A 21354-nucleotide genomic window follows, 5' to 3' on the forward strand; every position below is an offset into this window, starting at 1 on the left:
TCATGTTTCACATTGTGTATCTGGGTATGATCCCCAACATGATCTAAAAGCCATGTGAATTAGTTGGTTTTGTTAACACAAATAAATAATGTAGGAAGTATAGACAATCTATGTCAGATGTAAAGTTAGTTGTGTACATTTGTAAAATTATTGTCGAAACACACAAAAATTCAAATTCATTAAGTTGTTTTGAAGACGATTCTAAATAACGTGAATAACATGCAAGGTTTTCCCCTGATAGATTGAGTAAAAGTAGAAACTACTATTGAGGACTGTTTTAGTCTGATGACATAATAACATGATGTTTGCTCTGTGTCCTTCATGTGTCCAGATGAGACCAACAAAGAATCACTGTCAGCCATCGAGAGGAGCATCTTTACTGTGTGTTTGGACAGAGCAAACCGCCAAGAACCTGATAAGATGCGTCACAGTGCTATTCTGCAGATACTGCATGGAGGAGGCAGCCAGTGTAACAGTGGAAACCGATGGTTTGATAAGGGGTTGCAGGTGATTTAACACATTCAAATGATGACACTGTTTTTCCTCATGCTGAGGACCAATATCACTTATCAGGGAAACGCACTGCAGCTGTGATGAGAAACAACGACAGTCTGACAGTCTGAAACAAGGTGACACTAGACTGAAACCAGCTGATATCAGACTGAAACCATGACACTGGACTGAAACCAGTTTATATCAGACTGAAACCATGACACTAGGCTGGAACCAGCTGATATGTAGCTACATGTACAGTAACAGACTGGTGGGCAGTTGGGCTGTAAAGCTTATGCTTGGTTTGTGTGTCTTTTCTCTTTGTCAGCTCATTATTGGAGAAGACGGGACGTGTGGTGCGAACGGCTCACACTCTGCTGCTGATGGTACAGCCTGTATGGGGTTAGGTGACCATACTGTAGCATGCATGTAAGTAAATTAACTTTTGTAGATGTGGGTATACTGTGCATCTCTGCCAGTGCAGAGCTGTGGTTTCAATGCAGGCCTGCGTGTTAGATGCAGTCTAAATTTTATCCACTGACGTCTTTAAAAGTTGCACTTATGCCAGTCAAAGCAAAGTAACGAGGAAGTTTTGGATGAGGCACCACTGTCTACAAATTAATCACCTGTTCCCACCTTCACTATCTGACATGACAAGGACATGATAGATAGATAGATAGATAGATAGATAGATAGATAGATAGATAGATAGATAGATAGATAGATAGATAGATAGATAGATAGATAGATAGATAGATAGATTAATTATATAATAATAATAAACAGTGAATTAAGAAATTAACAATAACGAGTCAAAGCAAAGTAACGACGAAGTTTTGGATGAGGCACCACTGTCTACAAATTAATCAGATGAGATGTTTGCTGCAGCTGCAGCTGCTTCTCTGTCCTGCCAGAATGTTGTGGAGAGGATGGTTGGTATTGTCCAAGATGGCCTCCATCTTACATTGCATGTGTCTCTCCACAACAGTCCTGAGTGAGTCCAGACTCCTGCCAAGCACAGACCCAGCCTTTTTGACCAGCTTGTCCAGTTTCTTTGTGTTTGTGTCTGACATGCTGCTGTCCCAGCACATTGCAGCATAAAAAGTACACTGTCCACCACTGACTGATAAAACATGTGCAGCATTTCACTGCAGACGTCAAAGGACCTGAACCTCCTGAGGAAAGATAGATGGCATCCGTGTTCAGGGACCAGTCCAGTTTATTGTCCAGGTGCACACCTAGGTATTTATAAGTGTGCACCACCTCAATGTCCTTCCATTGAATGTTGACTGGCTGAAAGGTGGGTCTAAACCTCCGAAAGTCCATGACCATCTCCTTGGTCTTGGAGGTGTTCAGAAGGAGGCAGTTCTTGTCGCTCCATTCATTGAAGGCCATCGTCAGATCCCTGTACTTCTCTTCCTGCCCATTCCTGATATGTGCCACAATAGCTGTGTCATCCGAGTATTTCTGGATGTGGCAGGACTCAGAGTTGTATTTAAAGTTGGGAGTGTTCAGAAGGAGGCAGTTCTTGTCGCTCCATTCATTGAAGGCCATCGTCAGATCCCTGTACTCCTCTTCCTGCCCATTCCTGATATGTGCCACAATAGCTGTGTCATCCGAGTATTTCTGGATGTGGCAGGACTCAGAGTTGTATTTAAAGTCGGGGTGAACAAGAAACAGAGCCAGAATAGTCCACTCTTGAGCCCCAGTGCTGCTCATCACTGTCGCTGAGACACAGTTACCCATCCTCTGGAGAGGCTCAGCCAGCTGGGCTGCACAGTCCTTTAACAGCCTCGGACACACACAATCCGGGCCTGTTTTTACAGGATGTAGCCTCTTGAGCTCCGCCCTCACCTCCTCCGCTCTAAAGGTCAGGAGACTTGACCGCAGTGTGGATGGAGTTGCAGCTGCAGCAGTGGGAGAGAGAACAGGTGAGGCTGTGTCAAACCTGTTGGAGAACAGGTTGAACTCATTGTCGTTGTCCACATCACCTGATGTTGCCTGGCTGTTCTTCTCTTTATAGCCAGTGATGGTCCTCATCCCCTTCCACACCTCTCTGGTGTTGTTGTGCTGCAGCTTCCTCTCTACTTTCTTTTTGTCGTCCTCCTTCGCCTGCTTTAATCTCCTCTTCAGCTCATGTTGCACACACCTGAGCTTCTCCCTGTCTCCATCCCTGAAGGCCTCCTTTTTCTGGCTGAGGAGGGTCTTGATGTTACTGGTGATCCAGGGTTTGTTGTTTGGAAAGCAGTGTACAGTCCTTGCTGGTATTACAGTGTCCATACAGAAGTTAATGTAGTCCGTGGTACATTCAACCATTCTATCAAGGTCAGGGTCCTTGCTTTTATCATTTCCCTGTGACTCCAACAGGACATTCCAATTTGTTCACCCAAAACAGTCTTTAGAGACTCACTGGATCCAGTTCCTGAATGAGCGGGTGGTTGCAGCCTGCCTCAGTACACAGGGCTTGTAGAAAGGCTGAAGAAAAAACAGACTATGTTCTGATCTGCCAAGTGGTGGTAGAGCTGAAGCAGTGAAGGCCTCCTTGACATTTGCATACATCAGATCCAGTGTCTTATTTTCCCTTGTGGGACAGTCAACACACTGAGAGAAGCCAGTCAGGTGAGAGGTGATATCCCCTGATATTGCAATGAATGCATCAGGGTGCTGCGTCTGTAGTCTTGCAACAGTCTCGTGAATGACGTCACATGCCACTGCAGGCTCTGCTCGTGGTTTAATGGCGACGATGTGAGAGAACTCCCTCAGTACATAGTACGGTCTAAGACCAACTGCCAACAGTTCAATATCCCAACAGCAGATCTTCTCTTTCACTTTGAGGTGACTGGGGTTGCGCCATCTATTGTTCACAAGAAGAACCAGTCCTCCACCTTTATTCTTCCCACTTGCTCTGGCGTCAAGGCATCAACATTGTCCCAAACTATTATATACAGGATCACTGATGGGTCAGGGTCAAGGTCATTTCATGTGCTCCAAGTATGTTAGCTGTGTGCACATTTTTATACGTTTTTATGAAGCACAGTTAATGGTGAATTTGGTTCTTCACCAAATTAGAGTTTGTTTTGTCTCATGTCTCATTTCTTTTCTATCGTGTGGAAACAGGATGAAGCCAAAGATGACTCAGTCTCACACGGAGCCTCTGCCCCTGCCCCTGCCCCAGAAACTACATTTCAAAATCACGCCTGAGATCAAAAAGGACATCGAGGACGCCAAACAGCACATTGACAGGTGGGGATAGTTTTAAGTTACATAGAAACATAGAAACCCAGGGGAAGACAAGTAATTTCCATGTGTTGCTCTGTGAACACTTCCTGAAGGTTGGGTCAGATCTGTGATTGGAGTTAAACTAAAGTCAGATGTGCTACATGCCTGTCCACCACCCCACCTCCACACTCTTACACTCTGAACTTTTGGTTTTGGATGTTAATGATCAGGTGTGTTTTCATCCTATGTGGATGTAATTTGTATGAATACTGATGTCATGGTTGGTGACAGAGGTCAACGTTGAGCTTTACCAAAGAAAAAAATCTCAAAGATAATCAATAAATGGACCAGAGCACACAACACCTTGGAAAAACTGTTGATGTGCAGGATCAAGGCTCAGAGGGAAACCTGGTGTCACAACAGAGCATGCTCATAGGAATGTCAGCCTTGGTAAATTAATTGAGTGTGTATAATTTATTGGTACTAGTCGGTAGTCTGTTTTGAATAGAAGCTGGAGGGTATGTTCACTATGACGTGCTGCTGGAGTTGGGAATGCTGTGATGTCTCAGAGAGATTTATAAGCAGTCTGACACTGAGCCTGTTGCTCTGCAGCGTCAGCATTCAAACAACTGTCAGACAACACAGTACAACAAACTAATAACAATAATAATAATCACTTCTACACTACAAACAAATTCTAAATACGTTCTGACTATTGTTCATTTTATTTGCATGTGCATACATATAGACACAGAGATATGCTAATAAACTTTTCCCTCCTCCACAGAATGGCCCGAGACCTGAATCTGAGGGTTACAGTGTTTGAGCACTTTGGGAAAAATTACTTGAAGGCCCACAAGATAAGCCCAGATGCTTTTGTACAGATGGCTTTACAGCTGGCCTACTACAGGTGAGTGTGGAGATGGACTGTTTATGTTATATATACCAACGGTAACTGAAGACCTTGATCATCCAGTCAGGCTGCGTCCATGACTTGAGCTGAAACTGAAGTTTTCAGGTTATACTTACAATCAGGAAACAGAGTGCTATGGTCACAGGCAGTACATTCTCTCATCAGCCAGAAACTGGAGTAATCAATAATTAACAATCAGACTGGACACTTAGTGAACTAGAATAACCTCCTTGTGGTTGTATCCCTCCTCCACTCAGACTAGTTTCAGGTTACAGATTACAGTTTCAGGTTTCAGAGTCATATAAAAAATGAACCGTTTGTGTGAAATTTTGTCATAATTGCTGTGAAGTCTTGAGTGATGGCTAAAAAGGTAACACTGACCTTGACCTTTGCTCTTTGACCACCAAAGTCTAATCATTTGTCCTTGACAGAGAGTGAATGTTTGTTGCCAAATTTGAAGTTTTGAAGTTCCATCAAGGCGTTACTGAGATATTGTGTCCACGAGAATGGGACATGTCACTGGAGCAGAGGCATAAAAATGAATGTGGTTGCAGAGCAACAGTATAAGTCTGTGTGTTGGATGCCTGATTGGCAGAAAATATTTCTCCTGTGTGTTGTCAGGATGTACCAGCAGTGCTGTTCAACGTTTGAACCCGCTTCCCTGCGTATGTTCAAACTGGGCCGTGTAGCTGGGATCCATTCAAACTCGAAAGCATCCGCCGCCTTTGTCAAGGCCTTTGATGACCCCAACATAAAGGTGTGATGATGATGATGATGATTCACCTGTCATGTTATGTACCTCTGTGTAACCAGCTTGCTTCCAACAGTTGAGATGTTTTATGAATAGAGTAATTTCTAGTTCCTAAACCATGGTGATATTTTACTCACAGCTGCCTCAGCTCAGTGTTTGGCACAAATAATCATACAGTTTTGTTTTGGATTGGTTTGAGATAGCAGGTTGATCAGAGGTATTGATTAGGCTGGTTTAAATCACACTGCTTCTAACATTCTTGTCTCCCTGTTCCACAGAACTCAGTGAAGGTGGATTTATTGGACAAAGCTGTAAAAGCTCACAAGTGGTACACTCACATGGTGAGTATCATTCACAGCACCATTCCACACTTTACTTCAGTTTAGATACAGTTTGCTGTCTTGGTAAAGATGCCTCATTATAAACATTTATATGATCACTGTCCTCCTCTGAAGCTTGTTTTAGCTTTACATATTAGACACTTCATTGTTACTGTCCAGTTGAAAGGACTGACAAGAAGTTCAAGTAAATACACATGCAGGTTCCCATTTGGCTTGTTCTTGTGCACAAGGAGGCAAATGTATGTGAAACATGGATTCAAACAGTGCAGGTTTCAGACATTGATGGGAAAGGAAATGCATTTCATACATTTGATAGAGCTCAAGGACACACAAACTGATATAAAATTAACCTAGAATGTTTTCCATCCTACCAGGCAATCAATGGTCAGGCAATAGAAGGACACCTATTGGGTCTGAGGATGCAGACTGGGGAGGAAAACATCTCCATGCCTGAACTCTTCACAGACAGCTCCTTCACCAAAGCCTTTAACTATCAAATCTCTACAAGTCAGGTAAGTGACAGAAAATAATGATACCACTATACAACCACTATACCACCATACTAAAGACAGCCTATCCCATTACTTTATATTGTGCACAAAGGGGAAATATTGTCTTATTTATCATTATTAATGTGTTAATATGCATAAGAGCAGTGTACCTCTACAACACAGTATAGCATGTGTGGCAGTAGAATGACACTATGAGGTGCACACACAGCTTTGCACTGGTAAATTGTGGCTCTGTGCTTTTGTATGCATTGTACAAAGAATTTATAGATGAACGATTAATCCATCAATACTTCAGATTTTAAAATCGACTTACAAAAACAGCACAAAACTCTCAGTAATAAAACATTTGTGGATATGTTTATTAATTCATTATAAATAGTAGCTTTTCCTTTTCCTATGAGCTAATAAATTAGCTTAGTCGTTTAGTCTCTCAATTTAGCCTTTCTGTGACACTCTGGGCCTTCAGTGCTGGTAAAACCCCGTTAAACAATCCAGATTGGTCATGGGACATAACAAGCTCTCTGATTGATTGGAGAGCTAACCAGTCATTTTATATCCAGGTTGAGGGGACCCGACTAGGGCTGAACGATTTGAGAAAATAATTGAATTGCAATTTTTCTTTACCAATATTGCGATTTAATATGCGATTATTTTTTAAGTTCCTTATCTTCTGTATTATTCAACAAACAAAAGCAATAAATCATTCTATATTATGACACAGATTAGATAGTTTAAACATAAACTGTTCTTTCCTGTAGGCCAGGCCTATGTCATGATGAAATTAGATGATGCATGAATTGATATGAATGACATATTTTTATTTAACTACTTCAATCACAGTAGTATATTGACCGATTTGTTTAACTTACAGCCTTGTAAGCATGTTAAATTGTCATTTTGAGTTATGCTTTCAAACATTTCGGTCAGTGATAATTGTTAGGTGGTATTTGGCTTATTTGACACACTGGTTGTCGGCATTTTAGCCATGCAACTATGGTACATGACTTTGTTGTGCTGATACAAGTTAGTAGTGTTGCTACGTGACGTAGCACCGGTAGCAAGGCAGGTTTTGCAAAATACCTGAGGCTGAGCAGCATCTTCTTTTTTAAAGCCAAATAGTTCCACAGAACCGACGTACTGCTCCTCTTAGACACTAAAGTTCCCGCAGTGCCAGGTCCTGCGGAGCCTGAGGCCATTGTACAACAGGTCAAAGTGTAGCGTGCCAAGTTGTTGCTCCCTGTTTTATCCGACTGCTCTACTCTCGCTTGCCTGTCATATTTTTTGCAAAGCAATTAATCGTTCAGCTCTAGCTCCGACCTTTGTTTTATGTTGCTGTTTCTTGTTTTTAATTTAGGTGTTTCAACTGATTTTTTTGTCACTGAATGATAAGATTTCTTTAAATACTTAATTTTATAATTCATTTACTTTGACATTAATGAGTGAGTTATATTATTTCCAAAATACATTTGACATAGATCTGAGTCTGTGATTGAATTATCTGTTGAGTTTCCTCATACATGTGCAACCTGTAGCATGTATATGGAATATGTGATCTTGACGTCTGTTTCACTGAAGCCTTGGTTCTCTGAGTGCAGACACATCTCTCCAGCTTTTAGGCCACTTGAAGACATGCTCAGTTGATGAACTGGAGAGGAAGTCCTTACTCAGAGAAGCAAGGTTACTATGTGGACTAAGTGATCTCTCTGTCAGTATGACATCAAACAAACATGGCATATTTTATGTCCAAACAATGATACTAAAGTTTAATTATGTGACAAGATGAAGTCATATGTTGTTATAACAAGAAATTATAAGGAAAATGTCACAATGACATTAACTGTATGTTGTTTAAACATGAAAAGGATTTCATTTACACAACACACTTTTTTACTTTATAAGAAGTTCACTCCACATCACACATTAGAGATGTGTACTACATGAATAACTAACCACTGCATTCTCACCTCTGTTCCTGATCAGGTAATATCAAAATCCAGCAGTCTACCATGTGTTGGCCCTGAAACCCCTGACATATACGATGTGTGCTACAGTGTTCTGAGCGATCGCATCAGCTTAATAGTGTCCCGCTTTGAACCTCCCAACACCTGCAAAGAAAAAAATGCAGAATGTCTCATAGAAGCCATGGTGGATGCACTGTTGGACATGAGGACAATGCTGGAACTCCAAGAGGCAGTTTGACACTAAAACAGACTTAAAGCAATAGTTTGAAAAATTTCCTTATTCATCTTCTTGCCGAGGGACAGCTGAAAAGATCTATACCATTCTCATGTATGTCACTTAAATGTAAAGCTACATCCAGCAGCATGTTAGCTGAGGAGAGGAGTTTACTGTTCTATCTAACACACAGTTAAACCTGAAATCATAATTGGTCTGTTTCCACCTGTTTCCATCTGTCATGGTAAACTAAACTAAGCTGGATTTAGTCTTAGATTTATCAGATGGATATGAGAGTGGTATCAATCTTCTCAACTACTGTCATAAAGAAAGAATCTACTGTAAGTGTTAATGTGCCAAACTGTTTTTATAAAGTGATCCAAGATAAAGAGGACAGTACAGGGCTGGTCTCAGTGACACAGTCTGACAATGTAGTAGTCACATGTTCTCTTCCAACCATATACAGCTATGACCATCACAGTTTTTGTACATACTCAACTTGCTTCTTCTTTTTACTCTCTTAACCTCCTTCATAGCATTTTAATTTATGTGAAATAAGAACGTTTGTTGTGTCAGTATGTGTTCATATTCATGTTGTGTAGCTCAGGTTGTGCTCAGAGAGAGAGTCACAGGAGTAACAACGTCAAAACTAAAATATGTGAGGGCGCCTCAGTGGCTCACCTGGTAGAGCGCTTTCCATCAGGACTCTTTACCAGCGCCCAAATCCGACCCTCAACCCTTTGCTGCATGTCATCCCCTCTCTCTCTCACCCCCAACCTTCCTGTCTCTCTCTCACTAATAAAGGCATAAAAAGCCCAAAAAAATAACTTTAAAAAAAATGAAGAAAAAATTCAAATGTGAGTTGTTGTTGTGATAAAGGGTTAACATTTCGATGAGAGTGCTAACTGAACTAATGACTGAATGTTGTTATAATAGATATGTTATGTAAATGACAAAAATACCACCGTATGGAGAAAACATGATTAGACACAGGTAAATGATATTAACAATAATTTATTTAAATTTTGTAAGGAAAAAACTGTACACAAGATATGAATAATATAATAAAAACATATCATTACATCTACTGAGCACTTTCTTGTGTCCAAGATACTTAAAGGTTCTGTAAATGAAATTTTAAACAGTAATACAGCAGCAAACTTCTTTCTAATTAAAGATATACAGGAGTAATGGCGTCCTGAGCAAAGAATGAAGCCACACCCCCTCTGTGTGTGATGTAATTTGAGGTTCTCTGTTGGTCTCAGATGCTGGTGGTCTGGTGTGACATCTTGTGGAAGTGATGATCATTATAGAACCTTTAAGAACCTTCAGAACCTTGTTCTGAATTTAATTTCAGGACCAACGTTACACATTTAGCATCCCTACACTAATGTCAGATAGACTGTTACAAGATGAGCAGCAGTCTGGGTCTGGGGTACTGGTCCAAAGACTTGTTCAGTGTTAGTCGGGGTTATCAAGGTTAGGGGGTTGAACATGAGAAGAATAGCCTGGGTCATGGGGCTGGGGACCATTTGACCAAGTGGAAGGGATGGAACAGCACCCCAATGATGGGAACCTGGTTTAAAATGCCCCATGCGTGATTTCATAAACCCAGTTTTCAACAAAATGGGCCTCCAGAGATTTGCCCTCTCCATATATTGGCCTGTTAGCAAAGCTGTGGTTTTCAAAACCAGACTATTACCAGTTGGCATCCATGACCTGCCATTGGAGGGCTGGCCTAGTGCCGGTATTTGGACGGACAGTTCCTGTGGGTTTGCCTCTATGGCTCTGGGGGGCCATGCGTGGAGGGAGTCCAAGGACGCTTCCTCCTCCTCTTCCATTTTCTTCCCGGGCAACCGATTGTTTGCAAGACTGAGACGCGAATGTAAAATAAATGCATTCATGAAGCTCTTCCTTGACTTTTGCTGATGTTTTTTATGGAGCACATCTGGTATGAATTTAAACAATACCAACATGCACTGGTGCATGTCTACGTGTACACCCAGAAGAATAATCTGCCCATCCAATGAAAACTCTGAGAAAATCACTGTTATAGCTATTTTTTTGAGCGTTCATAGTTTTCTGTAATTTTGTCATTGGTTATCAAAAAATGCACTGCTTTCATATTAGCCATTTTGAAGGTGTGGGTGTGCTTAGTCAGTGCTCCTCCTATACATTATCGCCAAACCATGACACTTCACTTCACACAAGCGGTACAGACACGGTTAAGCGAATTGCAAGACCTGTTTGTAGCTAGCTGCTCTCAGCAATCCAATTAAAACTGTTAATACCTTGATTCTTGTTCAATCTTTTCTCTGGTTCTTATAAGTTGTATTAGTAGTCTTGTATAGTTTCACAGTTTGCACGTTTTGCAAGCTGCATGTTTCTTTTAAGTTACCAGCTCACTTGGTTGGCTATTGGTTTACTGATTAGCCAGCTAGCTAGCCAGCTCCAGGCTAGCTATAGCTGATTTGTTGCTAGTCACTGGAGTTGGCTTGTTGTGTATAAAATAATTTTACAGAAGGCTAACACGATTAGTTTTATTAAATTAGCCTGGTAAATCTTCCAGCATGGATAGGTGGCTCATTAAAAAACAGGCTCCCTCAACCCTAGTGCATGTTGCCTCCACTGTTGAGCCCACAAGCAAAGCGTTACCGCCTCGGTGTCAGGGGCAGCAAACTTCCGTCCTCCACAAAATCTAGACACACCATTCTACAGCTCTGCCGTGTCCACTCCTGATTTAAATATGGAAAGCCTTTGTGCAGGCTGGTACTAATCTCGTCCATGGCTAGAATATTCTGTCTTGCGTGATGCCTGATTTTGCTTTGCCTGTTGCAAATTTGGTATTTCCAATTCCAAAAGAGAGGACAAATTCACGTAACGTGGATACACTTATTGGAAGAGAGTGCTTGAATGAGATGGTGGTTTCCTTAAACATGCCTCTAGTATTCCTCACATTACAGCGATGTCTGCATGGCAGGAATACCAGCGTCGCTCAAAGACAGGTGAAAGTATCGTGCAGTTACTGGGTCAAACCCAGATAGAAAAGAACAGGTACTATGTTAAAAGCATAGCCAGTCATTCAGTTTCTCTCTGTAAATGAGCTAGGTCTCCGTGGGCATTGTCAGGGGGATGGGGATGAGGCAGGCCTTTTAATTAGGCTGTTTGCTTACACCATTCAAAAAGATCCCAAACTTTGAGAAATTGCAAAATGCATCCCTGAAAAGGCTAAATACACATCAAATGTCATTCAAAACAAATAATTGAAACACTTGCCAAAATGGTCTTAAAAGATATCAGGGCCAAATATGAGAAATCTGACTCTCCTGGACTTTGCATTAAAAGTGATGGCACCAGGGATCGCTGTAACATTGAGGACTTATCAATAATAATAAGATTTGTCAGCAACTCCATGATTGACTTGAGTCAGCTTGATTCTGAATGTGTGCTACCAAATTGTTTCTCATCTCCCTGACCTGGGATACAATGCTGACAATTTAGTGTTTCAGTGTTATGATGGCGCTTCAGTGATGTCTGGGTAGAGGGGCAGTGTGCAGACTTTGCTGCAACAAAAAGTAGGCGAGGACATTCCGTATGTGCACTGCTACAACCACCAACTCCACCAACTCTACCAACTCCAGCCATCATGATGTCACCAAGTCCATTGTTGACAATGAGGAAAGTATCATGAGTCTTTTGTCTGAGGTAGCCGAGGATGACAGTGCTCCTTTTGATCTCACTACAGAGGTGTGTTGTCTTTTGACACAGCTAAACAGACAGAACTTTGACATTGGCAAATTTCTCCTCCATGTGCTTGGTGCGCTGAAGCCAGCCAATTCAATTCTGCAGTCACAAAGTGGATTTGTGCACTGCAGGGGAGCTGGTGACAGCTTCACTGGGAACACTGAGGGAGATGAGATGTGATTCGTTCTGGGAGGAGCATTTCTCTCAATGTAGAAATACCAATCATCCTAAGAGGAGAAGGACAGTGAACTCACAGGCTGACAATAGTGTTGTCTTGTCAACTATTGGGCATGGTGACTCTGTTGGCCAAACTAGCACTCCAAATCAGTCTTTTAAAAGAGTGATGTTTAGCATTCTTGATCAAGCTATTGTGGAGATGGAGACAAGATACATACAAAGAGGCCTTCCCCATGTTGCATAGGCTGTATGTCACAGCACTCATCATTGTTGTATCATCAGCTAAATGTGAAAGCTCTTTTTCTACCTTGTCCCGCATTCTCACCCCTCTTTGCAGATCAATGCTGCATTCAAGGAAAAGAGATATAGTCATTTTGGCACACAAGAAAACCATTACTAAAAATCTGGACATGAATAAATTTGTTTCAGAATTTGCCAAACGCTAACCACAGACTGGTTCTGTAATTAATTTCTATACACTGGAAACTGGCATCCTAGCTTCCCATAGAAATTACTGCACTGAGCTATATTTTTACAGTTTTAAAAGGCAAACAGAACATTTCTTTATACTTTCTCCATTCTAGCTTACTCACCTTTGTCTTCTTTTACCTGTATTTACCTACCCTAGCTAGCTATCAATTACATTCTGGGAGTTCTACATTCCTTTTACACACACACAAAAAAAAAAATACAAAACAGTAAAAAAAATATATGAAAATAAAAAATTATTTCAAAAAATGTTTTATTGCATTATTTTGTGTCTAGACATCGTTTTATCCTAGGCAGAACTATTCTAGTTCATCATACAAATGTATGCCATCTTACACAATACCAACCATCCTCTCCACAACATTCTGGCAGGACAGAGAAGCAGCTGCAGCTGCAGCAAACATCTCATGTCACTGCGCTGCAGAACAGAGAGATTCAGGAGATCCTTTGTTCCCACTGCCATCAGGCTATACAACATCTCAGCCAAAGGAAGTTGACTAATCCAATTATTATTGTTTATTTATTATTAACTGTTTTGATTATCATTATTATGAATTTCCCCTAGGGGATAAATAAAGTATCTATCTATCTATCTATCTATCTACAGGCGCTTGAGCCTGACCCTGTGCATTCTATTCTATTATAGCCTACTGAAGATCCAAACCAAAATTTGCTCACAAGTTTTCTTCTCTAGTTCATCATACAAATGCGCATCATAAAATCTACATTTTACAGTAATTATTTTTTCCCTTTTCACGGGGTAATGGACCCAGACCCCCCTACAAAAATTGGATGCTGTAATTGTATTCCTTTTGCCTTTTTGATACATGAACACACTGATGGAGGTTTTACAGAATTTGAAATTAATTGCAGGTTATTTCTATTAGTTATAATCAACAACATCAATAATAGAAATGTTGCTGATCTTGAATGGTGACATAGAGATAGATATCAGAGTTTGTAAATTAACTACTTGTCTAGTCTTATTGACCACTCAGCACTTTACAGTACTTGCCACATTCACTCATTTGCCCATTCACTCACCCATAAACACATCACTCGATGGAACAGCCATCAGGAGCAATTTGGCAGTTGACAAGTTGACAGTCTACTTGTTTTGTTCAAGTCTTAAGTCAGAATTAATAGCTAACATTAGCTGGTTAATTTGCTATGCTAACTCGCTAGTATGCTAGGCTAGTTAACCAGATAGTTCACAAGTTAGCAAACAAACCCTGTCAAAGAGAAGTCCACCCTTTGACACTAAAACACTTGAGCTTGGACTTCAACTTGAAAACTTACCTCAGTGTGTCTCTCTCAGAGTGTTAGCTAACTAGCTTGCTAGCAGTGGGACTGTCATGTTGAGCTTCCAGGAAATTCATTTTATTTTGTTTTTTTTTTCTTCAAAATCAGCCACAATAAATACACTGCACTAGCGACATAAAATAAACCTGAATTACCACCTAATACCGTCACATTCACAGAGCAAGCAGTTGATAATGTTAGGCATGATTTGATAATAATATTAGGCAACATTTAGAGCTTACCACAAACATTATCACCAAACAAGAAACATCCTAATATCTTAATATTAAAGAACCATTTTATGGTTTTCCCATTTAAAAGAAAAATATTATGCAAAATGAATCAGAATTTTTGGTGAAAAAAAAATCTCTTTATTTTTGAATGCATAAATCAACACAAAGTCATAATTTTATTATGAAACTTTTCTGAATTTGCTTATATATATATGCTGAAACATACCCATATGCAAGTTAAATTTTTTACAGTGTATTAAATTTCACCTTCTATGTTATTTGACACCTACACCATTCATATAGGAAAATTGTGAGTGAACTTATTGCAAAAAATTAAATTTTCTTGCCAGAAATGGCGACCATCTTGAATTTTTAAGTGGCTTGTTTTATCCAAAGAGTAATACACAAGGAGGATTTGTACCAAGTTTAGTACTTGTATCCACATTTGAAAGATTTCCCTGAAATATGCAGGTATCTGTTGTGCTACAATGCTTGACAATAAAACCATATCAGATGAAAATGTCAAAAGCCACACCAGCTTATTGAATTTGAAGTCCATACATACATCAACTGTAAATCACAACACATCCAGAGTGTACATAGAAGTACATGAGTACTTCACAAAGGGGCAGTCGCAGGCAAAACATCTCCTAACGAAAGTGGAATGAAGAGACACTGTGATGAACCAATTAGAACTTCTGCCTATAAATTCAAATGTTCACAAGAGAATAGATAGATAGATAGATAGATAGATAGATAGATAGATAGATAGATAGATAGATAGATAGATAGATAGATAGATAGATAGATAGATAGATAGATAGATACTTTATTTATCCCCTAGGGGAAATTCATGTGTCCATTTGCTCATTGTTTATAATAATAAAAACAGTTATTAATAAATAAACAATAATAATTAAATGAGTCCACATCCTTTGGCTGAGGTGTTGTATAGCCTGATGGCAGTGGGAACAAAGGATCTCCTGAACCTCTCTGGTTGATATTGTATACAATGACACAATCAAGGTATAACATGATCATCAAATAAAAGAACAAAAAAACAAATCAAACATAAAGAATAATCATTATCTTATACTAAATAAGTGTCAATTAAAAATGTGTGTGAAGTAATATCTACCTTAACCAAGAATTACAATAAATGAATCAAAAACAATTGAGAACATAGTTAAAATCAAAATCAGGCAAAATACAATCAGTACATTAATCAGTGACTAGTCAATTCCCATATGTGGTGTTTCTCTGATGCTTGTGTTGGAGCCAGCCAGTGGGGTTTTAAACCACCTGTAGAGGCTGCCCAACCAGTCTTCTGGGAATGAGAGAAAGTCTCTTGGGGGTCAATTTCTAGTGTCCTTTAAGATGTAGTAACTAACTAACTTAGCTCTAAGCTCCCCTATTATATGAAGCAATCACCAACTGCCTCAGAAATTTGACCCTCACACCTTTGTAACACTGAGAGCCCTCTTCAGTTTGGAAACTGCTGAAACATTCTCAGAAGATTAAATTAAAATGAGATTAAAAATATAAAACAAACATATGTAAAAGGTTCAAAGGTTAAAATAAAGTGTGATCACCAAGTAAAGAATATGACCACTCAACAACATTAAAATACCCTTTCATATTTACCTCTCTTTTCAGAAAAATTAGGCTTCTGGTTGTTTTGTGGGTGTGTAGGCTTATTTACGCAGGCTCCGCATGTGGTCAATGTGCATTAACAGGTTGTCTCGTCGGTGAGCTGGTGGGTTACATCTTGCTTTATAGGTTGGCAGCTTTGCAGCTGTTCCAAGGGGTCGCATGCAGCTGTTTGGTCTTTGGAATGAGCTTGAGGATGATTTTCTGGGTGGAGGGTTGTTGGTTGATTTTTGGTTTTGGTTCCTGGCTGTTCTCTGAGATTGCATGCAGATGACTGGTCTTGTTGGTTGGGTCGATCTCCAGGGTGTTCTGTTATTTGACAGGCAGCTGGTTGGCTTGTTGTGTGGGCCCCTATTTGGTGTATGGCCATACATGCTCCTGTTTGGTGTGTGGCTGTGCGAGATCCTGGTTACCCTGGGGGGTGGCATTCTTGTTTTGTTGGCTGGTAGCTCTCTGGTGAACAACACATAATCAGATTTCAAGATGATTATGTGACAGAATCTTGAGTAGAGAACTTAATAGTTTTTATCATGATCACTGTTTTTCTGGAAATAAACTCTACAACAACAACAGCAATCTGCATACTGAAAAATGACATGGTAATCTATTATTCAACATGCATATTATCTAGTGTCAACACAGCAAATTCTGAAAAAAGAAATCTCATTTCATCAGATTATGTTTGGTGTTAAAAAATATCTTGGGCTTTTCAATCTGTATATACAGAGCGTCAAGTCAGATGAAATTTAATTAATCGGAATTTCGAAATTCAAAAATTACATTTTTAAATAACATTTAAACATATTTTTACTTCATTAATCAAAAGAATATATTCCAAGACTCCACTTGTGTTGTTTCTTTAACAAGAGCCAAGCCCAGATGCTACAAATAATAAGCTTAAGAAAATGATGTGTTCTGTAAATTAATAACAGACATCAAGATACTTTAAACAAAAAGAACACAAGACACTCACCACAGTGAAATGTGTTGATGTCAGTAGAATCAGATGCTGTGATCCTGTCTGTCCCAATGAGAAACAGGTCTGAACTTAAATACATGAGCTCCGGTAGATGTCCATTTAGAGACATACACTGCAGCTGGTGTTACAGTACACACCCAGCTGGTGTTACAGTACACACCCACAGTGTAACATTTCTTGTAATTGCTCTCACTGTTGCAGGTATGGGGACATGAATTATAATTATAGTCTATATAATTATAATTATAGTCTGTGTTGGCACCGATCTTGAAAACATTGTTCAGATTTACTGGCCTGTGAGCTCCACTCCTGTTCCCAGCACTGCACTACTACTACACTATTACACTACTACACCACTACTTCACTACTACTACTACTACTACTACTACTAATACTACTACTACTCTACTACAACGCTACTTCCCTACAACTACTACTACTACTACTACTAATACTACTACTACACTACTACACCACTACTACTACTACTACTACTACTACTACTACACTACTACATCACTACTACTACTACTACTACTACTACTACACTACTACACCACTACTTCACTACAACTACTACTACTACTATTACTAATACTACTACTACACTACTACACCACTACTTCACTACTACTACTACTACTACACTAATGCTACTACACCACTTTACTACTACTACTACTACTACTACTACTACTACTACACTACTACGCCATAACTACACCATGACTACACTACTACTACACTTCTACAACACCACTACTCCACTACTACTACACCACCACTACTATAACATGACTACACCACAACTACACTACTACTACTCCACTACTACTGCACAACTACACTACTACTACGACACTACTACACTACTACTACACTGCTACTAAACTACTACTACACTACTGATCAGTTGTATAGGATAATTGTATGTCCAGTGTTTCCAGTTCGGTTCACTGTCCCTCAGTGCCAACTTAAAGAGAAAGTGTGAAATGATCAAACCAGCAAATTTGCAAAATGTTCACATTTCATCTCTTTTCCCGACAATATCCACATGTGGCAATTGAAGCATGGTTATTGTTTTATGGTTATGTTCAGGCAACAATGTTAACATTCAGAAAATACTTTGGTCCAGGCTAAATATTACAAATCTGAACACTGATTTGAAGCATAAGATGGGAAGTGGTTATACTTTGAATAATGAACCACAACCCCAACCCTACAACAGGCTTTTTTCTCAAAAATCCATAGCATAGCTTCAGTTTGTGTGTACACTGTACTCCCTCTGCTTTGGGACTGAGTTTCAGAAATTAAATCCTGGCATCGCTCAAGTTCCTCGGCTCCAACAGTACCAACAATAAATAATGTAGATCATGTGTTAAGACAGAACCTGCTTCAATAAACAGACAATATTCTGATTCAGAATGATGTCTGCATGGTGCTGGGAAGTCGATTTTATGATTTTATATTTCCCAGTAACATTTTTGTAAATGACAGATGTGTAGAATTGAGCAGTGTGTGGAGAGTAAGGAGAAAAGATGAGGAGGAGAGCTTGAGACATGTTGTTGCTCTGGAAAGTTGTTCCTGGCTATGAAAGCAGGTCAGCTGGGTGGAAGTGAGTCTGTCCTCATGTGCTCTCTCTTTGATTCACTTTGTCTTAAAACTAACCTCCTGCTGTGGATGTGGCTCTTCATTGATATGTAATTTATTGTCTGTCTCACACATGCCTCACTCTTCTACCAAACAGAAAATGAAAATGAATTTTTCCAGGTGTTGTCATTCATATACCCTCCAGGGTAAGTTCTGTACTGCGTACAGCGACCATTCACCCCTCTGTTCTCATCAACAGGAAGCTGCTCTCAGAAGACAGTGCTAATAAACCCATTGTATGCTACCATGCTCACAGCTGATTAAGTGGAACAACAGATATCTTCTTTCAGGAACTGGTGCAAACCAAATAGAGCTAAAGGAAAAGACACTGTTGGACCTACATTCATCAAGGGTACAGAAAGAAATGAATGATAATGTTGCATTGTGTCTGCTGGATACAAAAGTAATGGTTTGCTAAAAGAAGAAGTCACAAAACAAAACAACTAAAGAACTAAAGAAAAGAAACACAACAAAGGTCTGACACTAAAGAGGTCAGACAGGTTGTAAACAAACCACATATTCGACATCCATCCATCCATTCATCCATCCATTATCCTCATAGGGTTGCAGGGGGCTGGAGCCAATCCCACCTGACATTGGCCAAAGGCGGGGTACACCCTGGACAGGTCACCGGTCTATCACAGGGCTGACATATAAAGACAAACAATCAGTCACACTCATGTTCACACCTACGGGCACTTTACAGTCACCAGTTAAACAAACCTGCATGTGTCTGCACTGTAGGAGGAATCTCAGAGAGAACCCATGCAGGCTCAGGGAGAACAGGGAGAAGATGCAAACTCCACACAGAAAGGCCCCAGGCCCGTGGTTCGAACCCAAAGAGAAGATCAAGGCAGATTCTGAACCATCACACATGAACTGGTCCAACTCTGTCCTGACCCAGAACTGAGGACAGCGTGTGAGAATAGATTATTATTATCAACACTTGATAAACTCAGTAAAGTTTTTGTTGTGTTTCTTCACCTGTCAGACTTCATTGTAACGATGTCACTGTGTTTCCAAATCTGCTCATTCATTTAGTATAATGTTATAATGTGTCGATAACTGAGCCATAATAGATCATAATTATCTTTATTTCTGTATAATTAGTTGAGCTGGAGCTCAGCATCATGTTTTGGATGAGTGACATATATCTGTATGTTGGGTATGTTAATGGACAGTAGACAGCCCCCATGTTATTTTTCATTGTTTTGGGTAATTATTTGGTTCATTCATAAGCTGAATATTCACTTAATATTCACCTGATATATTTTCATGTGTAATATTTTTAGTAGATTAATTTATGGTTACAATGAAAACTCACACAGGCATTTTGTGCAGCTTAGGGGTCCTTTGGATGAGAGGCAGGAGGACACACGGGTCGCTCAGTATAGACCCAGACGGCCTGCGGCCATGTTTGTGTTTCTGTATTTCCACAAAGAAACAAAGGAAAGGAATTATTCTAAACTTGTGCAGAATTCAAAGTCCCTTTGTGTCCAAGTGTGCAACAAATACCAATGTTAACATTTACATTTAGACCTGCAGGTCTAACTTCAGAAACACAGCACTGTGGAGCCAACCTTTCTCCATTCAGAACATACTTTCATTTCCCTGAACACATGTTGAATACACTAGTTACACTTGAGTTTACAGCACACCCTCATCAGGAACACCACAGCAGTTAACTAACCTCAAACTGTCCTGGATCTCTGCTCCACATATTTCTGTCTTACCAAGAGAACAGGACTCTATGTCCCACAGCGCTTACATTCTGTTCCTCTGTTCCCACGCTGATGCAGAGGAACCTGTTAGAACTTGTTAAACCAGAGGGTGCTTAACCACCACTTATGTAATACATAAGGATGTAAGGTGTAAGAATTTGACTTTGCTCCACTGTCGTAATTTTTAGTCATGAAAAACCTATTTTTAACATGCACAAAATTATAATCAAAATAATCACAGCGACCAGAAGAAAGTGGTAGTGAACAAACAACACACAGGTGAACAGGTGTTACCACCCACATCCAGGTGACTCAACTCTCTCAATAATCACCGTGATCACAAAATAATAAATGATTGTTATGACCCTCGGAGTGTTAAAGTGTTGCTGCTCTCTCTCTCTCTGTCCTGCAGTGGAGTAGTGGAGGGAGGGGGCGCAGTCAGTGCCAGTGGGCCAGTGTGTGGCAGCTTGAGAGCTGTGTGCTGTTGTACTCCTTGCTGTGACGGATGGTGCTTCGATTCCTGTGTTTTCTTTTGTTTTTTGACCCTCCATTAAGAAGCTAAGTATACTGTAAAAGCCCTGGTTGTTTATTGTGTTCTAGTTACAAACAACGCTTTGCTCCACAAGTTTCCTTGTGCACTGATTTAGTTTAATAATAAAATTCCTTGGTTTTCCTTACACATTGTTTTGCCTCTTGATCTTTCTTTCTTTCCTCCCAGGACACTTCTTATGTTTGTTTCTTCCCCTCATCCCCTGGTTCTTCATTAGGGAATGTAACACTAACCAATAACAATACCCTCCCAATAACAATATAAAATGTCACAAACCTTAATATTACTGCAAAATTCATTCATGGCTCCTACAAATGTCTCAGTTACTTACTTGGTTTGTAACTTAATTACAACCTGTAAACCTTGTATAAAGGATGTTATTAGGAAGCATGCAATATAAATATGAATAAATGTGGAATGAAGACAGACAGGTAGCAATGAAGCAAATTTCTTTAC

The 21354-nt window shown here is 39.9% G+C and overlaps 1 protein-coding gene across 1 annotated transcript in view; it reads left to right on the forward strand.

Moving 5' to 3' along the window:
- LOC111231796 (carnitine O-acetyltransferase-like) overlaps positions 1 to 8427 on the forward strand; it is a 31190-nt gene extending 22763 nt beyond the window's left edge. Inside the window, exons 8-15 of the mRNA XM_022759039.1 lie at positions 332 to 507; positions 821 to 921; positions 3610 to 3735; positions 4499 to 4621; positions 5246 to 5381; positions 5654 to 5716; positions 6091 to 6228; positions 8209 to 8427. Of these exons, the coding sequence (XP_022614760.1) occupies positions 332 to 507; positions 821 to 921; positions 3610 to 3735; positions 4499 to 4621; positions 5246 to 5381; positions 5654 to 5716; positions 6091 to 6228; positions 8209 to 8427 (1082 nt within the window). The remainder of the gene's footprint in view (positions 1 to 331; positions 508 to 820; positions 922 to 3609; positions 3736 to 4498; positions 4622 to 5245; positions 5382 to 5653; positions 5717 to 6090; positions 6229 to 8208) is intronic.
- The last annotated feature ends 12927 nt before the right edge of the window (positions 8428 to 21354 follow it).

This window comes from Seriola dumerili, unplaced genomic scaffold, assembly GCF_002260705.1.
Source record: "Seriola dumerili isolate Sdu_G_001 unplaced genomic scaffold, Sdu_1.0 BDQW01000319.1, whole genome shotgun sequence".
In the NCBI taxonomy this organism is placed as follows: Eukaryota; Metazoa; Chordata; class Actinopteri; order Carangiformes; family Carangidae; genus Seriola; species Seriola dumerili.